This window comes from Leptodactylus fuscus, chromosome 8, assembly GCF_031893055.1.
Source record: "Leptodactylus fuscus isolate aLepFus1 chromosome 8, aLepFus1.hap2, whole genome shotgun sequence".
Classification (NCBI taxonomy): domain Eukaryota; kingdom Metazoa; phylum Chordata; class Amphibia; order Anura; family Leptodactylidae; genus Leptodactylus; species Leptodactylus fuscus.
In genome coordinates this window covers 89,697,850-89,708,963 of record NC_134272.1, presented here as the reverse complement: position 1 = coordinate 89,708,963, position 11,114 = coordinate 89,697,850, and the positions used below count along the sequence as shown (strand labels likewise).

The 11,114-nt window shown below is 44.2% G+C and overlaps 1 protein-coding gene across 1 annotated transcript; it reads right to left on the bottom strand.

The window, feature by feature from the left end:
• Window positions 1-1,553: 1,553 nt before the first annotated feature.
• On the bottom strand, window positions 1,554-10,740 carry LOC142217458 (sterol 26-hydroxylase, mitochondrial-like). The gene is made up of 9 exons (XM_075285706.1): window positions 10,504-10,740; window positions 7,054-7,244; window positions 5,676-5,875; window positions 5,240-5,437; window positions 4,377-4,534; window positions 4,129-4,292; window positions 3,259-3,340; window positions 2,955-3,155; window positions 1,554-1,670 (listed from the first exon to the last, which is right to left on the bottom strand). The coding sequence occupies exons 1-9, from the start codon at window positions 10,720-10,722 to the stop codon at window positions 1,554-1,556; spliced, it is 1,530 nt and encodes a 509-aa protein (XP_075141807.1). The 5' UTR covers window positions 10,723-10,740.
• Window positions 10,741-11,114: the final 374 nt, after the last annotated feature.

Here is an 11,114-nt window from a genome sequence, read left to right as displayed (position 1 = left end):
TGTACATGCCGGCCATGTTTTCGAGGCCACAATTGCAGGCATGCACAGTACGCTCCTCTAAGTCTATGCCGAACAAAATATGGCCGCCGGCTGGCATGCGCAGTTGGCTCTACTACTGTCTCGCTGGCAGAGCCAACTGCGCAGGCGTCAGAGCTGACGCAGAAGGAAGACGACGAGAGAAGGGGAGGATGCAGCTGATGAAGAAGGCGTTGCTGAGAGAGTTCTCTGGCAGCAGTGGGGACACCCCCATTGCCGTATGAGTGCTGGGGCCCGCCCCCATTGCTGCGAGAGAACTCATTAGCATACTGGTAAAAACCAGGATTTCTAAGGAATGGCGCCACGGAGACCACGTCTAAAGGTAAGAGACAAATAGACTTTCTAAAGGCCATTCCGACATCTAAAGCAGAAAAAAATAAAAGCCATTTAGTGGTAGAATCCCTTTATAGTAAATCTGCTGCTTATGCCGTGAAGCATCGTGCTGTTCAGGAGTTTAGAAAAGCTGGGTAATATATAGTAATATATATATATATATATATATTTTAGAGTATTGGATGGAAAGGCTCAACCTAGTTTTACATTTCATTACACTAACAATGTCAGAATTGATGTCGCTAAAAGACATCCAAATTTCCCGGATTCTGTGGGACGGTCCCCGATTCTGGGCGCTGTCCCGGGCAGGAAGAAGAACCTACGTCTGGAGCCCTTGTGTCTTCTCTGGCGCCTAGATGGATTCATTGTGTAACTGACAACCCTGCTGGGATATACTTGGTTTTGTCTTATCTGATATTTGCTGAGCTTGTCTTGATGGACAGACATTGAAGTCTTCCACAGCTAGTTATAGATTATACATGTTTGGGTGGAGTTCTAGATCATTGTTTTATATCCAGAATTCTAGGGGCGGCCATCTTGCTTGATCTTCTGCTTTGTTAACAGAATTCAGTGATCTGCTTTACAGCAATATTATGGCCATAGGTAGCAATAGTCTGGAGCCGACTCACTGATGTCTATGGGAGAATTTTCTAGACACGGCGCAGGAAGGAGGAGGAGACCATATGGTCATTAGTGATGTAATGATGGGTCAGTGGCGTTATCTATAGAGGTGTTCTCTTGTATTGTAATCCTGTGATGTAAATGAAGTGACTGTTGCAAAGAACAAACTGTACAGCATTGACAAGTGTTGGTCTTTTATTAGGTTAAGTGGTTACAGTGAAAATTGCAGGATAAGACTCTTTGAAATATAGTGAAATTGAAAAATTAAATATTGTTAATAAATATGTTTATTATTAAAACCTGGTTTAAAGAATAAAAAAAATATCAGACACTCTGCCTTTAAACCTATTCCACAGTAGAGATGAGTTCCCCCGGCTTGTATCCAGTGCTTAGTGGTACAGTCATAGTTTTAACCCTTCAGCCATTTTTTCCACCATGGTTCTTGTGCCCCGACCTCTGGTCTCCAGTGTAATTGATAGTTATAATAAAATCTTCCATAAAATTCTCCAGCCTCTTCAATCTCCGGATCAGGACATTTATGTCAGTCTTATTTTCTTCTAATATTATTGGCGATCAATAAACTGCAGATTGATTGGTTTGTCGGACACGAGGATAACGCGACCTTTGGTGCCAACTTCTCCCAGGTCTGGGTCAGGCAATACCTGGAACTTCTTTATTAACTAGGGATTTACAGGAGAACAAAAGCATCAATCATGTATTCTGAGACAAGTCCTACTATAGATTCTACAGGAATAGAGACCTGGCTGCTTTCTCCAGAAACAGCGCCACACCTGTCCATGTCTGTATCTGGTATTGCAGCTCAGCTCTACTGAAACAGGACAGCAATGCCAGACAATGCTCTGTGAGCTAAACATAGCAACAGTAACACAAATCCCACAGCTAACTTGTTACAATGTATCAGTCTGGAGTCCAGGCTATTTGGCTTACAGAGTCCAGACTGGATACAATTGTCTCCACTTCAATACTAGCCATGTACACTGTTACTAGCCCTAGAGGTCACCAGGAGGGGGCAGCAAATTAATATTGGCTTACACTCAGCATTAAGGTTCTCTAAACCATCCTGGATTCAGTGGGACTGTCCCATATAGTGTGCTGTTCTTGGAGGCAGTATGTATATCCCAGCTAGGACCCCATCAATATACTTTAGGAGCCACAATGATGGGGTCATTACTGTGGTGCCATAGTACGGAGGGGGATATTATACTATGTGGAGGTCCCAAGGGAGAGAGATTCAGTGTCAGGGTTACTATAGGCACATTATACTGTGTGGGGGCACAAAGGGACATGGCTTATGATATCCAAATTCAATGTACCTCACTGCACATGCCCCAGGTTTGGGGTCCAAGGTATGCGTGCTGTCCTGGGTGTCAGGCAGTATGTCCAGACTTCAACTCAATTTGAATCCAGAGAACACAGAGTTGGGTCCAGTGGCTCCACCATTCATCCCCATGTGTTGAAACTATTGTACTGTGTGGGGACTGAAAGGGTGTATTATACTGAGTGGGGTGTATTATACTGTGTGGGGGCCACTAGAGGAACATTTTACTGTGTGGGGTCACTGGAAGAAATTATGTGTGGAAAGTCACTGTACTGTGTGGGGACCACAACGCAAGATACTGTGGGAGCAACAAGTGGACATGATACTGTGGGGGAGCATTATACCACATGGGGGCATTAGATGGGCTTTATACAGAGTTGAAACCCAAAGAGACCAGGTGGAATACAAGGGGCATGGTTAGGATTAGAGGTTTGGCTCATCATATGTAAATGTTCTATGGTGTCCCTGAAAGTTGGAGCTATGAGGGTTAGACAGCGTAGAGTTAGACTAGATGTGACAAATCTATTACAGGGGATTCTAATATATTTGTTGCACCTTTAAACACTTCATGAGCTTCACCCCCATAAAATAATGTAGTAAAATATATTCTGGATTGACATCTCACCTGAGAAAGAGCCAAGTGCATTTCCAGCTCAGCCACCCGACGTCCCAAACATCCTCGAACCCCAAAGCCAAAGGGTAGCGAGCTGAAGGGGTGATGCTTCATCCCCTCGCTCCGCAGCCATCTCCTCGGGAGAAACCCGTCCGGCTCAGGAAAGTTCTCCTTGTCTCTGGAGAGCACATAGTGACAGAGGACGAACTGCGTCTGCAAGAAAGAAGGACATTGACCTCTAAGTCACTGCTCAAAGACTTTCCACTGATCGAAGGGCTTATATGGTTTTATTCATTGTGATTTTTCAAATACATACATTCTTGGGGAATACGTAACCATCTAGAACCACTTCTCTGTCCGCTACAACTCTGCCGTTCTCTGGAACCACCGGATACATCCTGAATGTAAGAAAGAAGAGGAAATCTAAAGATTTGTGTTGAATCAGATTTAAGAGGGATGTTCAGAATTACAAAAAAACATGTCCATTTTCTTCCAAAAACAGCACCACACTGGTCCATAGTTGGTGTTATTGCAGCTGAGCTCTACTAAAGTGAATTAAGTTGCAGCATCACACAGAACCTGTAGACTGGGGTGGCGCTCTTTTTGGAATAAAGCATCTATTAAGGACCCACAACAAGGACTCTGGTCTCTCTATGAGGCCTTATAGGCCCATGGATCCTGACACAAACAGGCCACACTTTGTAAGTTCTCAATCCTGTCTAGAGATGGGCAAACGTGGTAAGATTCTTTACGAATATTATTGAGGTTCGTCCTTCTGTTTAGTTTCGTGCTGAGCTTGTTTGACGTGAACTATTATACCCTGGAGGCACTAACACAAGCGTCATACTATAGCCAAGGCCCAGTCACCGGTCTCAGCAGTACCCCGGGGCCCATGAGGTCAGCCAGGAGGCTGGAAGACATCTAAAAGAGGAGTCCAAGGGAGCCCAGGAGAAGGAAGGAGAGTTTATGAAGTTTCTCCTCAAGGTCAAACCCCAGAGTAGTATAGTAATTTTTGGGTGAAGAAACCCATAGGTTATGGGAGAAGTTTTTGAAATGTTTGTGTCAAATCCAACCTCACCACTAGGGACATGTACTAATGATATATGGCAAACCCCTCTTGCAAGCAGCTATGCATTTCTAATCTTGGACCACCCCTTTAAGTTGCGCATTTTGTTGACATACTCACCGCAGGGTCTCCTTAATAACTGCTTTCAGCAGGGGCATTTTAGCAATATCCTCAGTGCTTGGACTACAATCAGGGATAACCCGGACCACCTCCTCATACAGGGACTGCTGAATGTCGGGGTTTCTTGCTAATTCATATAAGGCCCAGGTCAGGGTGTTAGACGTCTGGAATAAGTGAAAAATTTTTTTTACATACATTATGTTCAAGTTGCACCTCTGTCCCATAAGTGCCATCCAAACATTACAAACCGTGTCGACGCCAGCCTGCAGCATCTCCGGCATTACCCCATAGACCTGCTTCACGTCCAGATTGGTGAGCAGGTGAGTGAGATAAGCGCCCCCTAGGTCTTCGCCGCGCTGCAAACACTCTTCAATGTCCTTCATTTTCTTATTGATTAATTTTGTCCCTAGAAATATTCAAAAACCTACATTTTATTAAATCATTAAAAACCATGTTGCACCTTTGATGGATGTCGCTCTGCCGCTTTGGCCAGTACAGAATTATATAGAGCAGAGGAGAACTTTTGCAGCAAGTCAGTAGGGAATGGTCCAAGAACTGGGCAGAGGAAGCTTGTTAAGTGCCGAACGTCTAGGACCTCCATGTAGACTTTCTGGAATCCCCTCACATGTGACTGGTGCCGAATCCAGAGACTTATGACATATATTGGAAATATGCCATAGTTTTGGGTGTGTACCACATATGGCAAATGTCAAATGCTGTTACATGCCCAGACATACCAAATAATTGTACTCCTCTCCACAGAAACCTCATTTGGTGTGATTTAGAAGTGGCTTGGTGCCCATGTTCAATAACCAGTACTCAGATGGTTATGTAACATGAATTATGACATACCTGTGGATCTGGTATGAATTTACCATACACTGGAAACTCTCAGACTTAGCCAGTAGTACTAACACCTTGAACAAACTACTATAGCTACAACAATGAACGGAAACGCCATATCTAGACAAAATTCGTCACACCAAACAGTTAATATATCATTATTTATTCCGTATTATTTGTAGCCCTTATACGGCTACATCAGCTTACAGCAGCCTAATCCCCAGACATCATGTAAGTTATAGACGTCACCTGAACCCGCACCACTTACCATAATTAAATATTATATCCCAGGATTCCACAAACCGCCTCCAATATGGCAGCCAGTCTCGGGTCCACCTTGGCAGACGTTGCAGTGCACATTCACATGCCAGCATGATGGCGATAGAATTGATGAATTTCTGGGTCTCTTCTGGAATATCTTTCTTCAAACATCCGATGCGAGTGTCAAATATGACAGAACTTATACCTAGACACAAAGCAAATTTGGAACTTTTTGTAGAGGGCTCTACTTCTATAATACCCATAGACTTAAATGCAGAGGACCTGGCACCATCACCACTCCACTGACGTATGGGTGATGGGAGTTGGTAGATGGGTTACTAAACACCCATTTTCATGATAGATGGGGATCCTAGAGTTGAGCACCATTTTTTGGCATGACCTATGGATTAACCCTTTAATAAATGGCAAATCTCTGCACTTACCTTCAAAGGCAAACTTATACATCAAGCCGGCAACATTTTCCACCGTGTGTCCTGACGGACTTTGTGCTTTCAGCTCCTGGATCTTGTTGAACAGATCAGGGATAATGTCGTTCAGTGACTCCGCATAGTTCGCCGCCTCGGTGGGTTTCAGCATCTTCTGGTTGAGTACTGAGCGCAACGTCTGCCACCGGTGTCCCTCTCTATAGACAATATACATATAGAATTAATAGCTCGCTTCCATTAAAGTGCTGCTCACACCTTGACATAAAAATAAACTACCAGTTCCAAAAAAAAAAATATAAAAGTAATCCTACAAACCACAAGCCCCCATATGCCTAACAAACAGGGGCGTAACAGTGGAGACAGCTGCCACAGGGCCTGGGATACTCCAGCACATAACGGGCTCCATTTACTGCAGTGCCAGGGGCTGCCTCCTCCACAGGCCATCTTTTAACAGTAGTAAAGTAAGCAAATGCTGCCTTTACTACTGCACCCAAGCAGGGGCCGCCTGCTGTCCAGGCCCCTGCATAGTGACAGCAGAAACTTCTATCTCCTGCCTGCTGTCCCCTGGCCCTGTCCCGGCATCTATACTAGTAGATTGAAGGACTTGAGACATGATGTCAAAGGTCCTTTAATCCACCAACAGAGTGTTTTTTGTGGATGGAGCTACCTAGGGGGGGGGGGGGGGCAGGGGTTGGGTTATAGGCTGTGAGGAGGAGGGGTATATGGGTGTGCAGGCTGTGTGAGAGTCTGCACCCCTATTCCTTCCTCATATAAAGCCTGCACACCCATGTACCCCTCCTATTCACATTCTGCCCTATGTGACCAAGAGGGGGGAATGGGTGGGGTAGGCTGTGCGTGAGCAAGAGGGGTACATGGGCGTGCAGGCTGTGTGTGAGAAAGGGGGAATGGGGGTGCAGGCTGTGAGTGAGCAAGAGTGTGGTGGAATGGGGAGTCCAACCCCCCCCCCTCCAGATAACCCTCTTGATCGCACACACCCTGCACCCCACCCTCTTCTTCAGAAACAGCCTGCACGCCCATGTACCCCTCTTGGAAGGGGCCCCACCATTCCTAATTACGCCACTGCTAACAAACCTAGATCTGTGGTACCAACATATTATTTGAAGTGAATTGCACGAAACATGAACAAACACAAGCGCTATGACAGATTTGCCGCTTTCGCTCATTCCCCATCCCAAAAATATTTAATAAAAATACAACAATGAATTGCACTCCAAAACAATGCCAAAGTACACAAGTAATTCTGGGAAAAAACAAGCCCCCGTATGTCTACCGAAAGAACCCACTAAGATCTCTAGTACTTATTTAAGTGAATGGCCCCTTCTCGGAGAAGTTCTCCGCCGCTCCTCATACTCACTCAGTTAGTGGTCCATAGGAATAGCCCTTCTGGTCCCGGTGGCTCTTCCATAGATTCATATCGGTCCTCATTGGATACTTTCCTTCTTGTTTCAGTAGGGTCTCCAAGAGTTGAGGACTGGCTATGCAAACCATGCGCTGGCCACCAATGTTCGTTACCCAGATGGGGCCATATTTCTTTTGTTGTTTTCTCTTTATTAAAATAAATAAATTCGAACAAATCATAAGTGACATATTACCCCTGGAGGAATACGGCACGACGTACCCCCCTCCCCCCCAGGAAGACCTTCCTGAGACTCTGTAGAGAGGAGGATCACTGTGTATTATGTATATATAGCCATTGCTAGTGTCCAAATTGCATTACTGTTACATGCTGTGGTCACATGGCCTTAAGACAGTGACTATTGTGATTTGCTCAGACTGGGATGCTCAGAATGTGATCTGTTCGATTTCCGACGATTTTATACTGAAACTGGCAGAATGAAGAGTCCTCAGTGCAGACATTTATCTCCAATGATTTTAGGAGGACTCTGAGGTGGAGACTCCAATACTAGAGTATATCCAGCCTGCAGTGGAAAAGTACAGAGAGATTGGCCCCCTACCAGCATCAGCAGAAGTGTATCCAGCACTCATAGGACCCGGGTGTATACATGGACTGGAATTTCTACCTTACCTGCTTGGGCATGCATTAGCTAGTAGATACTGTACACACACGTTAGCTAGTAGATGCTGTACATACATATCTTGTACTATTCCTGTGTAGAATGCTGCAAGTGACCTAAACTAACAAACACACTCGCATAAAATGTAACTTATTAAAGTCAGCTAAAAGCATCAAACATTATCTACTGGGGCTAAAACCTTACAAGTATACAATGAAATCCAGAATGCCCCGGGGATCACCAGATAATTACTGATCCACCTGCATTTCTTCCCAAAAATCAAGGGGCATCATATGGGAAGTCGTAAGTCCAGTCCGACCTGTCCTATCACTGGTATTTGTAATGAACCTTTTTAGGATCCCAGTGAATCCCCATATACCACTGTCTTACAGCTATACCCTCCCCCCAACCACTATTATTCTAGGTCATCCCCTAGAGCAAGTGAATTAGTGACAAAGAAACATCTCCCTGGTATATGGAGATTCACTGGGATCCTAAAAAGGTTCATTACAAATACCAGTAATAGATGGACAGGTCGGACTGGACTTAGGACTTCCCATACAATACCCCTTCAGATTTTTGGGAAGAAATGCAGTTGGATCAGTAATTATCTGGTGATCCCCGGGGCATTCTGGATTTAATTAAGATAAGATAAGATAATCCTTTAATAGTCCCACAGTGGGGAAGTTTCAGTATTGAATACTTGTAAGGCTTTAGCCCTCGTAGATGAGGTTTGATGGTTTTAGCTGACTAATAAGAGTTACATTTTACGCTAGTGTTTGTTAGCTTACATACACATCTGTGCTTATCTCCTGGAGAATCTTTCTAGACTTGAATCTCTCATGCAAGTCTTAATGGGTGCTATTAGGCTGTAGTCCTGCGCCACCAATGTTACTATAGACATAGTTCAGTGCAAAAGTTTTAGGCAGGTGAACAAAGTATGCTAATGGTAAATAATATTCTTAACATAAAGAAAATAGAACTAAATCTCATCAATATTCGGTGTGAAAAGGGAGATCGTTTATGACAGAGCTGGGCAGGGAGGTTGTTCCCACCACCATCTTGGAGAACTAAGCCCAGGTCTTATGTAGGCTTGCTCCAATCCTTCTGTCTCTTCATATCATTGTGGCACAGTCCCTCACAAGAGTCTTAGTCTCCCCATTGTCTCTGATGTGTCACTCGGGGTCAACTCTTAGGCTCTGCTATGGAGAACCAGCTCTTTAAAGATGGATATGCTTTACTTTAATGGTGGAAACATTCTTCTCTCTCTTATTTGCAGCCGGTGAGTTGTCTCCTCCACCTATAGAGGCTAGGACTACAGCTCAGGCTGGAACAGTCACCTTATGTTCATAGCACATCCTCCTCTGCACCATCTGACCCCATAGATGGAGAGTATAGCAGTAACATTGCAGTGATTTTATGTAACAGCTCTTTTTTTTTTTTTTTTTTTATTGGCTGTGTTTGCCTTAGTGCACTAGAAATTGGACCAAAAGGTTCCTAGGAGCCCTGACTGTCATACACTATGTATTATAGATATATAGTCCTAGTGAGCACAGCTCTGGAGTATAATACAGGATAAGTAATGTATGTACACAGTGACTGTACTAGCAGAATAGTGAGCGCAGCTCTGGAGTATAATACAGGATAAGTAATGTATGTACACAGTGACTGCACCAGCAGAATAGTGAGCGCAGCTCTGGAGTATAATACAGGATAAGTAATGTAATGTATGTACACAGTGACTGTACCAGCAGAATAGTGAGCGCAGCTCTGGAGTATAATACAGGATAAGTAATGTAATGTATGTACACAGTGACTGCACCAGCAGAATAGTGAGCGCAGCTCTGGAGTATAATACAGGATAAGTAATGTAATGTATGTACACAGTGACTGTACCAGCAGAATAGTGAGCGCAGCTCTGGAGTATAATACAGGATAGGTAATGTATTGTATGTACACAGTGACTGCACCAGCAGAATAGTGAGCGCAGCTCTGGAGTATAATACAGGATAAGTAATGTAATGTATGTACACAGTGACTGCGCCAGCAGAATAGTGAGCACAGCTCTGGAGTATGATACAGGATAAGTAATGTAATGTATGTACACAGTGACTGTACCAGCAGAATAGTGAGCGCAGCTCTGGAGTATAATACAGGATAAGTAATGTAATGTAATGTATGTATACAGTGACTGCCCCAGCAGAATAGTGAGCGCAGCTCTGGAGTATAATACAGGATAAGTAATGTAATGTATGTATACAGTGACTGCCCCAGCAGAATAGTGAGCGCAGCTCTGGAGTATAATACAGGATAAGTAATGTAATGTATGTATACAGTGACTGCACCAGCAGAATAGTGAGCGCAGCTCTGGAGTCTACCACCTGCCTTGTCAAGCAGTAGGGTTGTAGTGCAGGTAGTTTCTACCCTTCTTACTGGTACTTTGGGCATATAGTAGATACAATTCCACCCTGCAGTTAACCTTTCATACTACATTGTAGAGATGATCTCCCTTCCTTGTTTTCTATTATACTATAGTTTTCTTTGGTTACACGCACACACACATTGTAAAAGCTCAGTTCTTCTACCGTCTTCTAACACAATAGAGATGGCTTCGATTTCATAAAACCTGAGCAACAAGTTTGTTAATAGTTTAATTTCCGTGTTGCACATTCCCTCCAGATACAAAAAGTCACAAAGCTAAAGCCGCAATCTGCACAATGCACATGTCCCGCTATATGGCTGATCATTAAAGGGGCAGGTGGTGTAATAATTGTCTGGGCTTCTCTTACCTCCAGTTCATGCATGTAGAAGATATAGCCCCTCAGTACTATCCAGTAGAGGGATTCCAGTTGGCTGGGGCCAGGTAAGTCATCAATAGTCTTGAGTCTTCTCTCATGGTCAGCCTGTACTTGTGAGACCCCCAGAGAAGCCTTATACCTGGCCGCAGGGAGTCTGGGGGATGTTTGCAGGACAGAGCGGATGCCTCTTCCCAACCAAGCTGCTATCATCTTGCAGGACTGACTGTTTCCTTTCAACACCTGCATGGTCTTATCAAGGTACCTGCCTGCCCTCATCCTCCCCAAATCCCACCCCCTATTGAGCTTTAGGAATGCAGTGTTACATGTAAACCTATAGGTTCTGCTTGTTATACTCAGCTGTTTCCAGGAAGGGGGAATCAGCAGCCATTAGACAAAGATTACATCCCAGCTTTTTCAGATTCCTGAGCGGCAGATCTGTTCATGCAACTTCTGTTTTCGACAGACTCTAATAAGAAAGCTGCATAAGCCTCATCTACTAGACGGGTTTGTATCCAGCTTTCTTAGGGTCGTGACTGTATATCTGCACAGGTGGACAATGACACAGATTTGTAATAAAACTCATCATTGAGTATCTTGAGAAA

What these genes read in the sequence shown, in the direction of transcription:
- LOC142217458 (XM_075285706.1), bottom strand. Translation starts at nt 10,722, where the DNA reads ATGATAGCAGCTTGGTTGGGAAGAGGCATCCGCTCTGTCCTGCAAACA. An exon ending in GGATATAATATTTAATTATG is followed by an intron (nt 4,535 to 5,239) that starts GTAAGTGGTGCG and finishes GAATATTTCTAG; the next exon opens with GGACAAAATTAATCAATAAG. An exon ending in TGCAGGCTGGCGTCGACACG is followed by an intron (nt 4,293 to 4,376) that starts GTTTGTAATGTT and finishes CACTTATTCCAG; the next exon opens with ACGTCTAACACCCTGACCTG.